Source organism: Aspergillus fumigatus, chromosome 6, assembly GCF_000002655.1.
Source record: "Aspergillus fumigatus Af293 chromosome 6, whole genome shotgun sequence".
Lineage (NCBI taxonomy): Eukaryota > Fungi > Ascomycota > Eurotiomycetes > Eurotiales > Aspergillaceae > Aspergillus > Aspergillus fumigatus.
In genome coordinates, this window is record NC_007199.1 from 1,018,424 (window position 1) to 1,039,427 (window position 21,004).

General features: G+C 47.5%; 4 protein-coding genes and 1 non-coding gene across 5 annotated transcripts; 2 read left to right on the forward strand and 3 right to left on the reverse strand.

The window, feature by feature from the left end:
- Positions 1–397: 397 nt before the first annotated feature.
- On the reverse strand, positions 398–5,393 carry AFUA_6G04460 (cardiolipin synthase; the record flags this gene model as incomplete). The annotated part of the gene is made up of 5 exons (XM_742539.2): positions 1,787–5,393; positions 1,611–1,733; positions 1,235–1,554; positions 869–1,133; positions 398–521 (listed from the first exon to the last, which is right to left on the reverse strand). Exons 1-5 carry the CDS (start codon positions 1,978–1,980, stop codon positions 398–400), a joined length of 1,026 nt encoding a protein of 341 aa, XP_747632.2. The 5' UTR covers positions 1,981–5,393.
- AFUA_6G04465 lies at positions 627–742 on the reverse strand. Its single transcript, XR_013344522.1, has one exon. It is a non-coding gene; the product is annotated as a ribosomal RNA (ribosomal RNA).
- On the reverse strand, positions 2,573–11,248 carry AFUA_6G04490 (camp independent regulatory protein). Its single transcript, XM_077804974.1, has 3 exons — positions 11,040–11,248; positions 7,700–10,874; positions 2,573–2,579 (listed from the first exon to the last, which is right to left on the reverse strand). Exon 2 carries the CDS (start codon positions 9,809–9,811, stop codon positions 8,369–8,371), a length of 1,443 nt encoding a protein of 480 aa, XP_077659890.1. The 5' UTR covers positions 9,812–10,874; positions 11,040–11,248; the 3' UTR covers positions 2,573–2,579; positions 7,700–8,368.
- AFUA_6G04470 (uncharacterized protein) lies at positions 3,473–5,031 on the forward strand (the record flags this gene model as incomplete). The annotated part of the gene is made up of 2 exons (XM_742538.1): positions 3,473–4,426; positions 4,513–5,031. 2 exons carry the CDS (start codon positions 3,473–3,475, stop codon positions 5,029–5,031), a joined length of 1,473 nt encoding a protein of 490 aa, XP_747631.1.
- Positions 5,736–7,349, forward strand: AFUA_6G04480 (uncharacterized protein; the record flags this gene model as incomplete). Its single annotated transcript, XM_077804973.1, has 1 exon — positions 5,736–7,349. One exon carries the CDS (start codon positions 5,736–5,738, stop codon positions 7,347–7,349), a length of 1,614 nt encoding a protein of 537 aa, XP_077661108.1.
- Positions 11,249–21,004: the final 9,756 nt, after the last annotated feature.

Here is a 21,004-nt window from a genome sequence, read left to right on the forward strand (position 1 = left end):
CGAGCCAACAGCCTTCGCCGGCTTTACGAATGGATAACCACTCGAAATCCATCTACTTGTTGCATTGACCATTATCTTCTACGAAACCACTTCGCATCTATCAGCCTTTTTTAACAACTGCTACACGGCCTTCGCCCGCAAAGGAAAGGCTACGAGAAACCGGAAGACTCATGCTTAACGCTTTTCGCTTCATTTGCAAATATCAGATCTATACTGCCCCTTTTTATGTATATTAGCAGGTCATATACACCCCAGCAATGCAAATATTTACCACAACTTGCAGTACCCATCAAACGAAAGTATAGGAGACGACGGGATCGAGTCTTATCGCCCTGCCCTGAGGGATACAATTTTTCCCTGGGTCATTTACACACTATGCACAAAGCTCTAGAAGAGTTCACTTCTTCCTGCTGGCTCTTGCAAGGCGCTTTTGCACTTCCTCCTTAGTAAGGATCTTTACTGCGTCTTTAGAAAAGACGTAGCTGAGCCCAGACCAGATCGTAGTGGATGCAACGAGGTACCTAGGTAGAAAGTCAGGATGAGAATAATGATTAAGTTGTTAATAAAAATAAAGAAGAGAAGAGGAAAAGAATGTAGGTGTAAATGATTTGCGCAAAAAGCAAAAAAACGTACAACAGCCGGGATTCGCTGGTGGTCACCCACCCAACTACTAACCGGCCGGCGTGTGGCTTAAGTACGGCTGAGCGGACGGGAAGCCCTGTTTTCCGCACCCTATGGTCGTACGTGCTAGAATTGCACCTGACAACAACCATATGCGCAGGGACTTCGAATTCTCTTCCAGAATTCAAATGAAATGATGGTGAAAAATTGATGACGACTGGGCAGAAGAGGATTCAGCGGTACTTACTGCAACGCTGTCATTCCATCTTGGAGATTCCATGCGTCGAGAACTGCCTCTGGAATCACAGGTAATGCGATCGCAGAGCCCACAAGCACAAGCTGCAAAGCCGTGTTGACTTTGGAGATGCCCGTTGGCTTGACTTCTGCAGAGGGGAGGGAGAAATCCCAGTATCGTGCCATGGTCTTTGGCGGGGGTAGAGATATCCAGCGATAGTAGATTGCGGACAATGCAAGGCCAACATCGCGGCCGAGGATGATTACGGCAAGCCATACTGTTCCCAATCAGTGACTCCCAGGAAATAGGGAAGATCCCCTTGTTCGATATTCGATGAGACCACAAGGTCAGCATCATTGGATGGACGAGGAGACCCACCAGGAATAGAGCCATTGACAGCCAAGCAAGCAACACCAATGGTCATCAGCAGTTTATCCGCCATTGGATCAATAATGGTACCGACGACAGTTTGCAGGTTATACCGCCGGGCAATATAACCGTCCACAAGATCAGTGAGACCAGCATAGACAAATAACGATAGTGCAGCTGCATGATGATCATGAACGAGGAAGTAGCCCACCAAGGGAGCTGCAACTAGACGGGAAAATGTGAGGATATTGGGAACGGTGTAAATGTTCTCGTGAGTAGGAATAGGAATCTTGGAAAGGATTGGAGACTTTTTCGGGCCGGATTGAGGACTACACATGGTTAAATTCCAACAACGGCACCGACAGGCGCAGACGCCAATACTCACTTTTGAGAGGAGTTCTCCATCTGTTCATCCGGCCTTTTTGAGCTTGACCATCTCCTATGTGGATTAAGTGGTCCACATAGAGGCTTGGTAGCAGGGAACATACAGCCCGCGTGGCTCGCGAACCTAGCAATTGTTAGGCTCCAAGTAAGATTTAGCTGAGTAGGCCATATACATACTTATCTTGTATGCATCTAGAACGAGCTGATGGAGTGTATACCGTCAAAGTGTGTAGGTTCTTCCACCTGGGGCTCTGCCATCCTCTGCACGCGGCGGAGGCTGATGCGAGTGGGCGAAACCCAAATCCTTGCCAGACGTTTGAGGATTGTCTGAGTGCCCGAATAGGCACCGGCAGGAGAGTATTAGTTGCCATGATGACCCCTGACAATCAATGCACAAGATAAGTGGAATAGCAGAAGAAAAGCGCTTGGCAAAATATTGAGATCTGTTCAGAGGTCTGGTTCAGTGCATATGTCTCGGTTGGCAAATTTCCCTAACTCAAGACCACCGCTGGGACAATAACATAATCAATTAAGTCTGGCGTTCATGTGGTCGTCTCGTCAAAATTATGCTGTCGACTAAAACCCCATATGCTGCGATGGGGTCAACGATCAAAATGAAGGTCGGATTCAAAGCTATGCACGATGACGGAACGAAAGTGAAGGCCCTTGTGGCAAATATGAACGTAACAAAAAGTGAGAGACAGCTATTCAAGCGAGAAATTGAGTAGTCAACAATATATCTCTTGAATTTCTGAATTCAAGGAGATACTGAAATATAACCCGATTATAAGCAACTCAACGGCGGTCTCGGGTCAGCAGGTATACAGGTGACGGTGGGACCAGACAGCGGCCAACTACAGACCAGCTGGATCCCAGTTGAGCCCGAAAAACCGCACGAATGCTTGTGTCGCAATGGAGCAAGAAAATAATTCAATTGTATACAAATCGAGACTCGTGACCACCTTTTTTTGTCTGGGGAAAGGAAAATGAGCACGGAGAAAGTGTTGTTCCGGCTGAGTCATGTGATGTTTACGATGTTGTAAGTTGTACCATTTTGGCATCTGGGGGGAACGTTTCGGCAGACAACACGATGGTGAACTGTCCTCAGTATGCTAGGACATCAGGGACTTCCTTCTTCGCTAATGCTTGAGCCATTATTTGAATAGATGTAAGATGTCAATCACACCAATTGTGGTGTAACCGCCTCATCTCTCGTTCCTGAAGTGCAATTTATACGGCAATTGACACGAGACTGGTGAAGATTGAGATTGGAAGAGATAGACTCATAATTGGGGCAGCCAGACGTCAGTAGATGGAGATGGGAAATGACTCAATGATGGTTGCCCATGGCTCAGGGATCTAATGCGTTACTTGTGCTGCGCCGTAGAGATATATTGAGAGATATATACTTTGGTGTTCCTTGGTCACCTTGAAAACACAATAGTCTCCTATATCATTCCCCAGATTTTACATGGAATGGAATCAGAGTCATTAGCTCTCCACCTGACCTCTCGGGTCAACAAAACAACACATCCACTGGCACATTCACCATGTCTGTTGTAGCACATTCATCCGTCTCTCATCTGACTGTATATCCCTTCTCAGCTGACTCCAGCCATGAGCATCTGTCCACAAGCTCTGGTTTCGCCGTCGAGTTTGCTCAGGTAAGTCAAAAAGTAAAACCCTCTGCGTCTGACACTCGTCAACTAACCTCATAACCAACGATGTTGATTTACAGGCTGTTCGCGGATCCCTAATTCCGTCGCTCGTGGATCCACAAGCAAGCAACGCAGCCTCAAACATAGGACTTTGACACGAAGCAGCCGTGGTTGACCACCTGATACGACAAGAATAAATCTTGGGATGCCAATCTTGAATGGTCCGGCGCAGGAGGCGCCGGTGCCTCGCGACTCTGCTGTCCCTGGCAACAAGCAAAAGAAACTTGAGACGCGCAGCATAGAACCCCAGATGCCTGCTGATCCCAATCTGGCAAACCCGCGACTATTGCTTAACGGAGCCTGTATCTACGAGCGTCAACTGCCCGGCGACGCATACATCACGGCGCATGTCCAGCGACTGCAGCATGGATTTCACTCCAGCCCTGCCGTTTCCGACAAGGACTACGATCACGTAGACTTCCTCGGGATCAATTTCGTCTTCCACTCACCCAACACTTTGGCGCATCGGTTCAAGGCGGCCACAATTAGAGCCTCTGTGCAGGGCACCCGACACGTCGCTTCGTCGGATCATTACCCGAACGGCTACCCGCCGGGAAACCCGCGCTTCCTCATGCATGCACCACATCTGATCTTCGGCGCTATATCGCCAGAGACACTGCAGTGGAACTACAGCTTGACAGGATCACTGGGAGTTGTCGACTTGCCCGTGATGGCGAGCCTCTCCCCCACCGGTGGTATTAATGGCCGATACAGACGCTATGAGATGATGAGAATTCAAGGATCAGTCCGGACTCTGAAGAGCCCACGAGGGCGCAAGTTCGACATCGACGCCGGAGAAATTGTTTGGTCGCTGGAGGAGAACAATTTGCAGAGATCGGGCCTGCCGCGGGAGTTCACCTTTGCCATGCTGATCCAGAAACCGCGCGCAGACAGCCGCATTGTTTTCTCCTTGGACATCGAGCCCACCCTACAGTCGTGGTACGGCAGCTACCCTGACTGGTGGTTATCTTTGCCTAAGTATCAGCCTCAGAGTCGACGGCCGGTGGACTTTAGATCAGAGGTCGGTCAGCGCTTTGAGCCCGCCGAATCAAAGAAAGGGTTCAATTTCGCGACTCTTGAAAGCTCTTTCGATGACTATGTGAGCATGCCGGGAAAGAGAATCGCATTTGTCGGAAGTCCCAAACCCCAATGATAGGAAACAAAGTTGAACGCTGACGACCACAGATCCCATCTGACGGAGGAGTGCTGCAAGACGACAACGACACCCTTCAAGACACCAACCATGACCGCACCATAGTCGAGCCAATACGGGGGGTCGCGAGATTAGCATATCCCAATACCCTCGCCGGCGCAGCAGCAACAGCAACCTCAGCACCAGCGCCTGGCGAGCCGGCCCTCATCGCACGCCGCGGAACCCTCGGCTCAGACCGGAGCGCCCTGACCATCCACCTCCTGATGGACAACCAGATGCCTTCGCCCCTGTCAAGTCTGCGCGGGAGCCGACCCTCACCCAAACTCACCAGCCATAGCAACATTCATGGCAATAGCGCTACCAAGCAGGATAAAGCTGATCGCCGAGAGTCCCCTAGGGCACTGCCAGCAGCCACCATCCCAGCACCGCCTCAGCGCCAGACAACCCTCCGTAGGACAAGATCGCGAGAGGGACTAAATCGAAATCTGAATTTGGATCATCATCATCATCCGAAACCGCGTCCCCAAGTATCCGACCGGCGTTTTAACTGATGCACCTCCAATATCAGGGAAGTTTCACATCAAGCGGCTCACATGACCAAGTGACGACACGGGAGTCCGCATATCCAGCCAGTCACATGAGGCGCAGCACATCCACACCCACAATCCACAGCAGCTACCTTACGTACCTCAACCCGAATGAAATGGAGTGATTACCACACACTGCGATGCCTACCATCAACTACCTACCTATCTGCCTATGTAAGGCAGCCAGGTAGCCAAGCACATAACCTGGTCCTACCAATCAAGGTTTCAAAAAGCGGGTCCTGCTGATCCGCGTGTCCCGGGTCCAAGCACCCCTGATTCGCTGACCCAGGACCCGACAGGCTACGGGACAAATCGGCCCACCAGGCGAATGATCTGCGCCTGGAAGCAGGCTACCTATGTCCTATAGGCTATGTCACGTACTGTATCCGTCACAGACAAAAAAAAAAAAAAAAAAAAAAAAAGAGGGGTGAATCTGGTAATGCTAGGTCGACGAGCTACACTGTACTCCGTATCATCGATTAGATATTGTGTGGACAGCGGATCGCGGACGTTTGGCCTAGAGCGGTTGATCTGACAATGGTCTATTCAATTTAACGTAATCAACCACCGAACCGCCGATACCACCGAACCGCCGCTTCGCCGCGAATATCATCGAATTCTTGGAGCCATCTAATCAACACATTATTTCTTTACCACTATTATTAAAAATGCCACTATCCAAAGAGAATCGAATGCAGATGGCCATATCAGCATATAAAAAGGGGCAATTCAAATCAAAAGCAGCCGCTGCTAAGGTCTTTGGGGTGTCTAGAGAGACCCTTCGTGATCGGCTTCGCGGAATCAAACCACGCGCAGAGACACGCGCTAATAGCCATAAGTTAACAGCTCTTGAAGAGGAGGCCCTTGCTAAGCGTCTATTAGATGCTGATAGGCGTGGCTTTTCAATTCAACCGCAGTTCCTGCGTGGAATGGCACATATTCTACTATGTGCACGGACAAATGATCCAACTTCAGTCATTAGAGTCAACTGGGCATATAAGTTTATTAAACGCCATCCAGCACTGCGTACAAGGTATAATCGGAGGATCTCATACCAGCGGGCAAAGCAGGAAGATCCAAAGATTATAAAACAGTGGTTTGAGCTTGTGCATGCCACTATTCAAGAGTATGGTATCCATGAAAATGATATCTGGAACTTTGATGAAACTGGCTTCGCAATGGGACTCTGTATAACCTCAAAGGTTATTACTGCAGTAGATCGCAGTGAAAGACCTCGTATAGTTATCCAGGGAAACCGCGAATGGGTTACAATCATTGAATGCGTGAGCTTGAAGGGAATTTCTATACCACCAGTGGTTATCTTGAAGGGAAAAGAACACCAGGCTCCTTGGTATCAAGAATCAAATCTTCCTCCAGATTGGAGGCTTACTAATAGCACCAATGGCTGGATGACAGATGAGATAGGCCTTAAGTGGTTAAAGGAGGTCTTTAATCCTTTCTCTAGCCTACACTCAACTGGTGCAAAGCGATTACTCATTCTTGATGGCCATTCAAGCCATCAGACCGCTGAGTTTGATGATTTTTGCAAAGAGAATGCAATTATCTGTCTATGTATGCCTCCACATACATCCCATCTTCTTCAACCCCTAGATGTTGGGGTTTTTGGGCCGCTTAAACGCTCATATGGAAAACTAGTGGAGGGGATGATGGTGGCTGGGAATAACCACATTGATAAGGAGGATTTTCTCTACCTCTACCCTCCTGCTCGTGAAGCAGTATTAAACCAGAGGAATATATGCAATGGCTTTAAAGGATCTGGCCTTAGACCTTTGAATAAAGATCAGGTCCTTGAGAAGATCACCTTTCAACTCCGTACGCCAACACCACCACCTCTTATAGAAGGATCAATCTCATCTGCTTTTCAAACACCTCAAAACCCTCGCCAGCTTGATCACAAAGTTCGCAGCTTACAGAGAAGCCTGCAGAAGAGGAAGCTTTCTAGCAGTCCAGTCTCTCATATTCAACATCTTGAAAAGGCTGCGCAGATGGCAATGAGTATGAATCTTCTTCTTCAACAGGAAATAAAGGCTCTACGGGCTGAGAATGAGTGGAAACTGAAGAAGAAGGTAAGGAAGCATGCTTCTCTAGGGAATGACCTCTTTTTATCTATCCAGGAAGGTCGTGACCGCATTCAGCAGCTTAATGAGCAGGTTGATGAGCAGGTTGATAAGCCTATACCAGAGCCTCGTCAGCGTGCTCCACCACGCTGCAGTGGCTGCTGGACTATTGGACATACAATACGGAATTGCCCTAGCAAATAGCTATATATACATATATTAGATAATTGATTTAGTAGCGTTGGTGATTAGATGGCTCCAAGAATTCGATGATATTCGCGGCGAAGCGGCGGTTCGGTGGTATCGGCGGTTCGGTGGTTGATTACGTTAACTACCTCCCGAGTCTATCCTTGGAGAGTAAGAATGAAGGTTTCCTAGATTGCAGTCTAGTACACACTAAGCATCGTATTTCAACGTCGAACGAATAAATACAGATGATCACGAAGCAGCAGTCAAGAGGCTCTGGAAAGAAGCTGACTGGCAAAAATCGAACATAAAGTGATGATGTAATCCATCCGTTCCTTCCAGATGTTACATGCAAGCAATGGAGACATGTCACGTAGCACCTTTGTTTCAGCACCAGGAATATGGCGCTGGACGATTAATTGAACTATTGAAAGTATGATATAACCTCTGCTGGCAGACCAGAATACAACGGATCAGAGAAAGGGCAAAAGACATCAATGTGACCTGGCTTATAATTGGCCTGCGAGGATGCTCTCAGCTCTTGAATACACCCAGAGCCATTCTCCGTAACAAGGCGCAATAAGGATATAATAGCTTAACAAAGCAGGGACGGGGCTGGAAAGGAAAACAAGAAAAGACATCAGATAGCCACCCAGACCGAACCACCCAAACGGCGACATTGCTCATAATCATGTAAAAGACAGCGCAACTGAACCTGAATGAAGGACCCTCCGAAAAAGTGCAGGAGAAAAGACTAAAGATCACAGTTGGCTAAGAACGAAAAGATTTTGATGTGTCTCATATCGTCGTAGAAGACAACTCAGCAAAACATGAAAGAAACAGCCTGCGGTAACTTCTCTAAGAGCAAAATTCCATCCGAGTAAACATCCATACCGTGCATGCAACATCTATCCCCAAATTGCCGCCCTCGGAGATATAATGTGAAGAGAAAAAGAAACGGGGTAATCGTAGGAAGAGTGCGCGAAACAAACAAAAAAGGAAGTAAGGAGGGAATATAGAAGGGTAACGCGGCGAAGTTACATTTGCGGCTGAGCTGGAGCAGCCGTGGTCCATGTCGAGACAGGGTAACTCGCATGTGCGGCCGGCGCCGTCGCTCCCATGTAATACTGAGGCCTGTCGCTTCCTGCATAGTAATGAGCTGGTATAGACTCCCGACGAGGGATACTAGGATCGAACGCTGGCGCAATGCCACGCTGCTCGGGTGGTTGTTGCGATGGCCCATCCATGTGGCCCGAGAGACTAAAACTGTTCCCTCGAGAGAAGGTCGCTGGGGTGGAAGGATCGATTGGCGATGTCACGTCCGTGGCAACACTGCGCGACGAGATCGAGGAGTTTCGGTAAGCCGACACACTTTGATCCGATGTAGAGCGATTGCGCTCGCTTAGAGAACTAGGTATACTGCTGTTCAGGGTGGAAGGCATGGATGAAGACAATGGCGCATGGCTGATGGAGTCAAAACTGGTCCCATACGCACTTGGAGCTGGGTTGGGATTTCTGTACTGCGGATAGTCCTCCGTCTTCTGCTGAACATGCGCGGGTGCAGAAGGGGCGGGAAGGTACGGATTTGGTGCGGGCTGTGCGGGCATCGAGCTTCCAATGGAATATCCGGGGATTGGTGCAGACTGTGGTGCGTGAGAGGCAGTGTAAGGCGCCGTATGCAGATAAAACTCAGGGTGGGGATTCGGCATGGCGTATCCAGGAGGCGCCATCAGCTGTGGCCGATATCCGTAAATGGCATGGGATGGATCATTCGGATTCTCAAGCCCACCTGTCTCCAGATCATCGATTGGAGCGCGGAAGCTCTGCTTCTGCGTCAGTTCCGCGCGTGGGCGGATATATCGCAGCGATTCCACCATGGACGGCGGATTCAGAACGCCCCGCATCACATCTTCGACGCTGTAATACGACACCAGGTGGTGAGTCACCCCAGAGACAGTTACGCTCATTGTCTTCTTGACCAGCCCCGAATCCTTGAAGCCGTATGAATCCACCAAGGAACCGACCAGTGCGCGTTCCACGTCCGACTGATGCGATCGATCGCCAAACGACCCAGATGTCGACGAGGGAGAATAAGATCCACCGTTGCTATCGTGACGCGGGTAGGGTTCGCCAGGCCTCGCAGACGGCACCGGACGTCGGTTGGCCTTCTTCATTGCTCGTTTCTTTTCTCCTGGTGGGAACGGCTTTTCAAGCTCACGGTAGACTAGAAAGTTGCCCAAGATGCGACTGGGACTCCACGTAACTCCATCTGTCCATCGCTTGATCCCTGACGAGTTCTCTTCGTAGATAAACACACTGCCACTGCGGACGAGATGGCTCCTTTCGCGATCATGAGGTCGACGAGGAACGTGATGTAGGATGCCCGTCAAGCAGGCCTCGAACAAGATCAGTGCATCTTGCGTCGTTGCGACATACCCAGTGAACGTGGGTTCCAACACCGCAGCGGTGCCGTTCACCATCTTTCCGTTCCTTTACGTTCCCGAATTGATGGTGGACGTTGTAGTAGAGTTAGGTTAAACCTAGTGGACAGGGGAGGGGCCCAGAGAAGTAATATCAATCAGAGTTGAACCACTGCTGAATCAGAGTTTTAAGCAACGCGGCTAGGACTGCGATGTTTCCAGGAAGTTTAAAGGAGAGAAGGAGTGAGTGACCAGATTCCAACAGTTGTGGTTTCGCGCAACTGCTGGCTGGAAGGAGGCGAGTAATTCTCTCTTGCTGGTGTTCGGACCGATGGTTTAGTTTTGGGTGCACAATATAGGGTGAGAGATTGAAATAAAGCGGGAAAGAGAGGGGTAAAAGAAAAGACGACAGTGTTCGAGATGTATGTAGGTCAAGGTAGAGGAAGGTAAGGTAGAGATAGGTAGTAGTAACACTCCGGGGCAAAGTAAGTGGAAGCTCACGGCAAGGTCGAACCGTAGAAGAAGGGCCGATGGTGCAAGTTTAAAACCAGACCTCCCCCCTCTCTCTGTCTCTCCAGAGAATTTAAAGTCTACCAGAGTTTCGACACTGCAACCCGGATCGACGACCAGCACGGGCCCCAGTCTCGATTTGTTCCCTCAAATCTCCGTCTAGACGGAGGAGGCCCCAACGAGCAAAAAAAGGAAAGAAAAAGAAATGAAGACGATTGGACCCGGGCTCTGAATTTCTGGAGACTGGAGACTTGATCCAATGGATCACTGGGACACTGGATAGACAGACACGGATGGAGTACGCCTGGACCTAGTAGTATAAAGCTGGGTCGACTGGAGCTTCTGGTTCCACGGGTAGCGATCGGATCGTATAGGTTGAATCGAGCCTTCCAACCACACAAAGTTGCGGTAATTCTCAAGCCTCTGAAGTTCTGGACTGGCCAGAGATAGCATCAGCACCTAGTTCACCTTTTTTCGCATTTCCTTTTATAATTTGGGAATTTGTAAAAAAAAAGAGAATGAGGAAATAACAGTGCCAAGTTATTCAAGGAATAGGGGAGAAGAAATAGTAGAAACGAACAGTTCAACTGGTGCTGGAATGGCTGTTCTGTAACTGTATCGCAGCAGGAGGAATGTCAGCCGATTTTAGCCACTTTGGGACTCACGACAGCCACCAGTGCCATGCGAAAGGAGCAACGAGATGAACCACCCCAGAATAAGGGGGAAAAAAGAAAGCAAGCCTAGAACACGAGGTGAAGGATCAGAAGGAGAGTGATACCTGGGAAAGAAGTCTCAACCTGGAGAGGGGGACCAGTCTTAAAAGAATAATCGATGATGATCAAGAAACAGTTTAAGCAATTCACAATTAACACGCAAAAGAGCAAGGGTAAGACAGGTAGGTAACGTCTGTCTCCTACGGAGTGAATATTTGTTTTGCTATTTCATATTTTATTTGATTTTGATTTTATTATGTTTTTGCAACTCGTCAGAAAAAATAGACAAAAATAAAAATAAAAAAATAAAAGAAAAAGAAAAAGAAAAGGAAAGCAAAGAAAGTGGATTAGTATGCGAGCTACAGGAGAGTAGTAGGCTAGGACAAAGCCGGGTATGGTGTGGGAGAAGCAGCAGCAGAAGTTACAGAGTAGATGACTAGATAACCAGCAGCCTTTGCAGCAGAAGAACTGGATAGTCGCAGTTAGTATTCCCGATAGACTTGACTATTCAGACTAGATTACGGAGACCTAGTTGATGGGCAGCTGAGGTCGTCGTGTGGGCGGGGCGACCCATGGTAATCCGGTAGTCAGGTAGGCCTGAGCAGCAACCAGAGGCCCAGAGAGGGGGATGGATGAGGAGGCAATCGTTATCGCGTTATGATTGGAAGGGAGGGGGAAATAATCAGGGTGGAGGCTAGGACGATAGGCTAGGTGCAACTAGTGAATCCCAAGTTCCCAAGTTTCCAAGGGGCTAGCACTTAGCAGAAAACGCCGCAGAAGACTAAGCGCCAGCGCCATGCGAGAAGATGACTGTGGATCACCATCGATGAGGCCCATCATAGGACTCAACATTCCAATGGCCACCTGAGGTAAACGGGCCAAGAGCCACGGCACCAACTATCGACGATGACCTTTTGGCTTAGGTATTCAATTATACTGGCACACAAGAAAAAAAGACAAAACACTTTAGTACTCCGTCCGCACTGAGTGGAAAAGTAATAGACAGGATTCGGCTCCAGTAAAAGCGAACTGTGGGAGGGAAATAAGGAGGAGAGTAATAATAAATCAGAATTAGATGGGGGAAATTAGACGGGGAAAACGACACATAATAATGATGCTGTGAAGTCGTCCGCCATCACCAGCGGAAGGGTAGAGGAGGGAAAGGGAAAAGGGACCAACCTTCCTTCCTCCTAGACTCAGCAGTCAATAGAAGGGAGGGAAGCAAGTGTGGGGTGGCAGAAGCAGGTACCGCGTTTCACTTGCTGGGGTTGTCTGGTAACTACCTAACCTTAGTAGTGATGACGTTTGATATATTTTCTTCTTCTTAATCCTCATGTTCGTGGAATGACATGGTATTTTCTGCTATGGCAGACCCTTGAATGTGAAATAATAAAACTTCATCGTTCTATCCAGGTTCCAATTCTCCCAGACCAACTGCTCTGGAAGAGGCGGGAAATGTAGTTTCGTACAGTAATAGCCGTGAGGGCGGAGATTTCAGTTTCACTGACATTGACCCTGGCTCTGCTTGGCATGAAGATGGAGCCCAAAACGCCCGAAGATGTGGTTGGGTCACTGGGAGGCAGTGACGGGATTGAGGGAGGTCGGCGCAGGGAAGAGTGGATAATGGATGAAGGAGTGATATTATTACAGGGCAATGGTAGGCCTGATACCTTTTATACCAACAAATGAGCCACTTGCTAGTGACAAGAAGGTGATCATAGAAAGACAACGGGTTTGAGGTGAGTTTTTATTCTACCCAGGCTTGAGGATAATCCATTTGCCTAAACAACAATTTGGTGAACATAAGGATATAGAGCAGCCCCCATGTCCTCGGAGAAGCAACGATAATCACTGGGCATCATCCCCGTACCATGGATAAGGGAACATGAACAGAGTGGAGCAACCAGCAACTTGCAGTGGTCACCAGTCACCCCGCTGGAAAAGGGAAGCGAATTATTTGGTTGGGGAAGAAGAAAGGACACTAGCACAAAGATGGTATGAATCCGCAATTACTGCCCATCAACTTTGGTGCGCTGAACAGCAATCTCAAGCCAGGTTCGAGATCGAGCTGTGTCGAATACTCGAAATTCTATGAGAACAGAGTCCAGGGGTCCAAACTTATCTAAAATTTCCCCACCATCTCAGCGGACTGAAAAATATCGTTGGTGTACCTGTCTATGGAAAGCAGCGCCTGGTCTGTGAGCACCGAGTACACTGATCACTGAGTAGTAATTGAGGGGTTGCCTGCAGGTGGAGTATTTAAAGGAGGCTGTCCAACCATGGCTCTGCTCTTCCTGAAGAGTCCCTCGGTCTTCTGACTACATCATCATGACTTGAAAAATGAGATGATCTAGAATGATACAACACCAATATTACTAGAGAAACCAAATCAATCAATCAGTGAAAGCCTGAAGAAAGTCATAATAAAATACCAGGAGCCACTAAGATCTATATCTGCTACTGTACTCCATACTGCTGAGGATCCCCATCTCATAGAAACTGCTTTAAGTGACAGGATCTGTGGGTCCATTCACCCACTGAGGAGAGGAGTTTAGTAGTCGGAGATAGGATGAAACTGGGTACTGAGCAAATCATGATAATCTGTGATGAAATTATCTAGCTCAGATTTACTTTTATTGACAGGCCATAGTTGACTCCACAGACCGTACTAGGAATATGATGTGATTTTGCTGCTGGAGACTTGAGAGGAGGGTCTGGAGAAATGGATAACCAGCCTACCAATGCCAATTAGACCTAATCTGTCCTAGTGGACCACGCCTAACGTACGGAGTAGATCAACACGAATATGGAAACACTAGTTTAGAAGCTACCTATTGTGTCTTGTTCCCCGATAATCGTAATCACTCGAGTCTGTGCAGAAACCCGCCATCTTCTTGACCCGGAAGATATTCGTGGTTGTCCAGAACCGGAATTCGGTCAACCACTTACCTTTGTCGTGGCGGTCTGAGGCTGTCACCCTCGCCGTTATTGTGCTAGACTCCTTTCCGTTCGATAGCATTACTATTGGCAGTCCTATCGGCTTCACTCACCGTTGCAAGAAATCGATAAAGACTCATAGTATGGACCACACGAAATGAGTCCGCGACCTGGCGGCTTCGTCACCGGGGAAGAGAGAGGACTGTGCGCCAATCAACCAGCCCTGCGTCGCTTGGACTGGAAAAGGATTTTGCCATCTCCATTCGTATTGTTTTTTTTTAATAATGGGTAGGGTGCTTGGTAGGTCAGAAAAGTACTCTGTAGTGTTGCCATACAAGGTATGCAGGATGAGGGGAATTCCTCTTTCGCCATCCTGCAGCCTGTGACTCTGTCTGCCTGCGCGACTGACAGCGCCAATCACGGCCTCCGTGGCTACTCCATACCAGTCGAAGATTACAGTAGGATTCTGGTAATTTGAAAGAAGAGGAGACAACTTTGCTGATCGGGATGCAAAAGAATTGAATCCTGCAGCGAAGAAAAAGGAGTAAGTCAATTTAGAAGAGAGATAAGATGTGAAGTATGCATAGTAGATACTTTGTGTTACAGTCCCACAGTACGGTCACCTAAAGTAAACGACAAGATTCATCCCATGGCTAATCTAGGTTTAAAGTTGAATTGGACTAAATGTCTTCGGTAACTTCGCGGGGACTTCATTTTCTTTCTTTTTCTTTTTCTTTTTTCTATTTTTTTTTTTCAGGGATTCGCTCTTTGAGCTTATTGAATTCATTAAAAAAAAACCTTCACGGGAGATCCCCAGCAGATCCAAGTCGTGTTCTCCTAACTGGTGCCTTGTTGATCACAAATACCGTACTCGTCTGAGACATTTTAATGGGCCAATCCTTCGGCACTAGCAGGGTTCCTTTGCTCAGTAAGACGGACCACAGGCAATAGGCGTAGGCCTTGACGGGAAAGGAGAACCATATCGATGATTATTTCTAAAAATTTTTGTTGTTACGAATGGAGCCCCAGAATCATTGGCTCCTAGATATCCATTAGGTATCCAATACCCATAGACCTGGCTCCCATTCCGATGACTTGGGTGAACAGTAGACGACCAGTAATGGTGCGTGCTTGTCGAAACTCAATTTGGTTAGGACTTTAGCCTTCCTCAAAGATCAAAATCTACTCCAGCGTGATAATTGGACCGTCAATAGGTGAGGATCACGACAAGCCATCGGTTTTCGCCATTCAGTTCAGTTCGGGCTCAGAAAAACTATGCAGATAGATAGATCATGCACTCGTTAATTCGACATCATGCCAGACGCCAATACTCAAGGGAATTGATCGTCGGCCTGGACTCTCTGAGGGCTGTGATAGTTTGCACTTGAGATGCAAAGCGTTGAGTGGTGGGCATCTCATCCCCATCCATCTTTCATCACAAAACTACCTACTCCAGAAAGTGTCAGTCTCCCACATTTGCAGCAATATCTTGTGTGAGAGACAATTCCCGGAACATATGACTACCCATCAGTAAATAATACACAGGAACAGGATTAAGGTCTACCCCACAGTTTCAACGGCTTTGATTATCTCTCCTTTTGAAAACATCCACTAGAGTGGAGTTGAGGACCAGCAATTAGGCGATTTGAGCTGCACCACATGTGGGAAGGTATGGAGACACTGGCAAGCATACAAAGTACATCATAATCATATCGCTTTCGCATGCAGCCAAAAACCTGGGAAAGGCTGCTGACAACTCAAGGGGTGAAAGAAAAAGAAGTTAAACTGATTCTTAGTGATTTAGTGTGCATCTAAGATGCAGAAAAACTTCAGGTCTTCCAAACAGGAAAGCTTCCTCTCGTTTCGCAAAATTGTTATTCATCAGTCAAAATCACCGACAATACAAATGGATCACCTCAATTATACAGATTTGGGATTCGTGGCTTTGTGCTTTGCGGTGCACTTTGCAGTACAGTACAGGCATGGGCATCAGGGTAATCTCTTGTGACCCGTCCTAGCCAATGGCCTAAATTGGCTAGCCGAGCTTCATATCCAGCCAGGAGTGACCCGATGTCTCCCTTCGTATCTGCATTGAACGAAGAGGAGATCTCAGTCCCTTTCCCTTTTTACCCCCCTTCTTCAGTAAAGCGTTTACGCCGGCTTTGATCTACTTATGAAAACATTTTCGTCGTATCTCTATCTTGGCAAGATCCTTTGCTTAGTATGGCCGGAGGACCGTAGATGTGCGCTAGTGCAGGAGGTTGACAACAGCTGAACAGCCTGGATTATCACGATTGAGTTCCATGACGACTCTTAGTGACATCCTCTTCTTGGACGCAGATTCCTTCCGTAATGGTCGGGAAACGGTCTGTTAGGATTCGGCGAACGCGGATATGATTGGGTATAGTTTGTGTAAGGATGATAATCCAACGTACCGGGGGTGCACGGCAGCGTGGCGTTGTTCTGACATATCCCTAGTACCATGCGCAACTATGTGGCTCCAGCAGCCCAGCACTACTCCGTACTACCAGAAATGCCGCACCCACACAGCCAGGTTGACCAAGGCAGCCTGATGGAAGTCGGCGATCATCCCAGCCAAGGCAGCCAGAACAGGTGGCACTCCCTACTAGAGCGGACACGAGTTCAACATCACTAAACCAGGAAGTACCAACTAGTACAGCCGGCACCTACTGTATAATCAATTATCGTAATTTCAGAATCCAGGCACACACCACACTCGCACCAAATCTCCACGAAAATGCGTAAGGGAACGAGTAGACAGAAGACTAAGAGGGCAAGGCCTCGTGAGGTAGACGATTCCTTAATCTAATATACTCCGTCATTCCTAGCGTGTCCATGAGGTGGCCAAACGATGCGCAGGAATGTCATCCTGCATAAGGTAACGGCCGCGTACGTTACTCTACAAAGTACTCCATAGATCTGTTGATGTCCCGTCATTCGCCGCAACTGTTCTCTCAAACCAGGACATCCATCTCTTCCACAAAGCGCAAGGGGTCAATCGGCTACCTACAAAACAGCCAGCTAGGTACCGTAGACTTGACCACTAATGAATACCACTATCTAGATAACTATCTAGGCACGTCTAGCAGCTATTACCATGTGTAGAGCATTATACTTCTCTCTGAACTGTTCTCTCGTGCTTATGTATTCAATGCAAAGCTTGCGCCTGCATCATGGGCCATTCCAACCAGGCAGCCTGCTCGATGTTAAAAACAATGCATGGCCGATGTCATCTACCTGTAGTTCGGCCTAACTACAAGCGACAACAGTGCTTCTCCATAGTGATTTGCGAATCATGCAGAACTACAAACTCGTGTGCGTAGTCTCGTTCCTGTAAAATGCTCAATTCAGAAGAATTGAATCTTGGATCTCCAGATTCCAGCTAAACTTAATAGCATCCCTTGGGCTTCATGGTTGATGAGCCCCTTGGGGGTTGCGGACTTCACCAACTGATGACTACTGAAGCCCGATAATTGGCCAATTTTCAGTAAACAGTGAAAACACGCAAACCCACATCCAGTACTCCGGACCCATGCAATGGGTCATAGTAGGGATGCTCACCCGAGTTACGTACACATACATACGAACCTCTGGGCGGTCCGCGGCCAGTGGCCACTTGTGCCGGGACCAGGTCTCACTTCTTTGCACTTGGACATGGCGTGTAGGGGGAGTACGCAACAAGATAGGGGACCGAAAAAGAGCAACAATGCATATTGACCGGCTCTGATCCTCTAGCCAATGAGATAAATGGCATATCTATTCGACCCGTTGCAGTCTGGTGATGCTGGTTTTGGTTCAAGATCAGCTATGTGCGTCAGTGCAAATACCTCATTTTGCGCCCTAAAAAATGGCCAACCATCACTATTCGCAATTTTTCATTTGATTGGAGCCCAGCGAACGTTTTAGCGTCGTTTCTGGAGTTACCTGTCAGCTTAATCTCCCCAATGAATGGTTGCTCGGACTCCCTGCCTAGGCGTTCCATCACCCTGTGGCAGTCCCGAATTATGGGCCTCCAATCCAAGCCTTAGCCTATCTTAGCATTTTCCCCACTGACAACAATAGTCCCAAATCTCATGTACTCTGTAGTCCATTAGCCGTACTGTTCGTATCCTGCAGAGTACGTGGTACTCCGTAGTCTAGCTTGTATCCTTTTGTTGGCTATCAGCTTTCTACCTAAAAGTGTCTAACATCATTAAGCTGAAGCAGTTCCAGATTCGTCCAAGTACTACAGAGCAGTTAATGCAGAGAATGTAAAGTCAGCAGTGACATGCTACCTTTTTACCAACCGTAGCCACCTGACGATGTCATGGATCGCTGCTGTCTTCTACCTACCGAGAGGACGGAGTACACCTCATGACCACCAATAATACCTAATGGTATTCGTACCCGTTCCAATCCACTCAAGAGCCATGACCAGGTCGATCACCGAGAACATACTGTGTACTCCATGTTTGGTGGGTACTATTGCTGTTTTACCTGTGCACAAATTGCATTCAACAGGGAAATGACGTGAATTGTTGGGTTGGTGAAAGCAACTAAATTGCCATTGGAGCTTCTGACATGGAGCTGTCGCATCTTGTCACTGGAGACGATCATGATAACTTCCAATTCAACTAAACTAGACTACGGAGTACGCCCCAGAGCATCCTAGATATCTTCTGATTTGCAAACTGTAAATGCTCCATTAAGATCTGTTGTACGCAAAAGATCGACGAAACACACTTATTTTGGATAGTCTGGCATTCTTGTGTTTCATTAGCATCTTACTATCTTCATTGATATATCCCTCTCGTATATGTCTTTTCTTAGTTCTGCGATTGTCCAAGCCATACCACTGCCACCTGACCATAACTAACTAATCCGTCAATTGTTGCCTGGCTATTTGAAAGCACAGACAAAGTCTCGCCGTCGTCTATAACTACGCTATGTATGCTAGACTGCCAAACTTCTGATGTACTCCATCGCGAACCATGCGCGCCGTTTATCTGGAGAAACGCCCTGCCAGATTGCTCGACACCAATCAGCGTGTTCTTAAACGAATCCTGAGAGTTGAGATAATAACCCGATCGCATGGCAGTGGGAATTTTTGAAACAAAATCTTCTTCTAGATTGTTCCCCCCATAAAGTCATGGTCGAGTCCACTACTCCGTACTAACTGACCCCTTGCATGGGCATGGCCTGCGGGGAGCCTCCTTTTCTCTTCTCCTCTCGTCCTTTTATTCGCCGGTTGCTATCCCCCACCTGGCCTATTTGTTTGGCACTTTGGTCTCAAATTTCGAATCCATGTTGATCACTGTAGCCCATGTCTCTGACTATGATATTGCATATTATAGTAGTATTATTAGTACGGGTAAAGCAGATCGGAGAATGACGCTATTTGCAACCATCTGCCTCAGAACAAGGATCTAGTTTCAGATGGCGGAATAGAAATTGGCCAAGAAGACCTGGAGAGGATTATACTGCAAAAAATAAATTAAAAAACGTGGCTTTGGCGTCTGCGCGTGTCTCACTCCTCCACTTTACTGCTTGAGGAAACTTCTTCGACATGGGGCACTAAGATACGGAGGACTAGTTTAGCCTACTCGCATTCAAGCAATAATATCTCTGTCCGACGAGGTCAGTGCTATTGTCCCATCATTTCGCGTCATTTCCAGCACTAATACGCTCAGCCTCCTATGGCTTCAATATCCTCTCGGTCCGATTTTTGCCTCTTGGATCATTGAAAGCCTCGATTTCTGCTAGTTGGGGTATTCTCGGTGTAATTCTTGGTGATGATTCTATCTGGCCCTTGGGGGAAAGTTATTCCCATTCTTGGTTAGTTTACGGGGCTCTTTTGTGCCCATTTGGTGCTTTATGCAAATTGGTCATGCCTATCACTAACTAGTACTAGTCCTCAAGTTAGTCAGGAGGCTTAAGAGCTGGACATGAACAGCTTAAGCCGGTTAGGGTCCAAGATTCTCCATTCTACACAGCAATTCTGACTACACGGTATCGAAAGTGTACAATAAGGAGTAAGGCAGCCCTTAGTATAGGTCCGGTACTGCGACGATTGAATAGGCAAATATTTCTGACAGGAATGGGTCATTGTACTGAAGACATTTGCACATACTCAAATCCTTGAATGTAGATCTACATTGCTCCTGTAGGATGAAATTGCAGCGCGGCTAGAGTGGGGCCTCCTCCATCAATCATGTCTTGACTGTAACTGTTGCTGCTCCTTGCTGTGTGTCAGTTTTATCTACGGAGTAAAGGCAATCTACTTGTTGCCTTCTGTTGTCTCCTAGGAGAGCAGCCGCAGACCCCTAGCCCATCCTCTTAATAACATGTCTATCTAAGTGAACAGAGGACTTCCATCCAGGTAAAGCAGGGAGAAGTAGTGCAAGCTTTGAAAATTACAGATGACCCAGTTTTATCAGAAATAGACTTTTGCTAATACCTCCCAAATGTAATCTGTGTAAACTCACTATTGCTGGGCGCTGATCCTCAGACGGCCGAAATAAGCCTCTGCACTAATTGCAATGACCAAAGTTTGTTATATAGATTTTGAGCATGAAGAAATGCAAGGGTTTCGAAACTTTCCAACTGTCAACGTCAACAGAGTCGTACAGTCTGTCAAGGACATTCTCGCTTCCGATGGCTCACCATCAACCATGTTATTTCTCATAAGGGTTATAAGAATTACATCATTGATGGCTTGTTCTCAAGATTTTGTGCATACTTACCTTCCATCCCTACTTGAACAACGCAAGGTGCGATTGATAGACTAGTCAAGGCGTGCCATCATTTTGCGACTCTATGGATCTACTCTCTCGCTTTTTAACTCTCATCCACCATTAACTTCGATTCAGAGTCTGGGGTAGATTGAATTTCTCCGCCAAGTCTGTGCGGCTGTCCGAGTACTCTAGCAGTATTTGAGTTTCTTACTATTGTTTCTGACAGGTTAACTCCTCGTCTAGCCTGCTGTCATATCTTGTCAGGGTGGATCGCAGGATGGATATCATGATAATGTTTGTTGGAGTGCATCTACTGTGTACATGCTTGTTGAGAGTTTTACCTGATACGTCGGGCATTA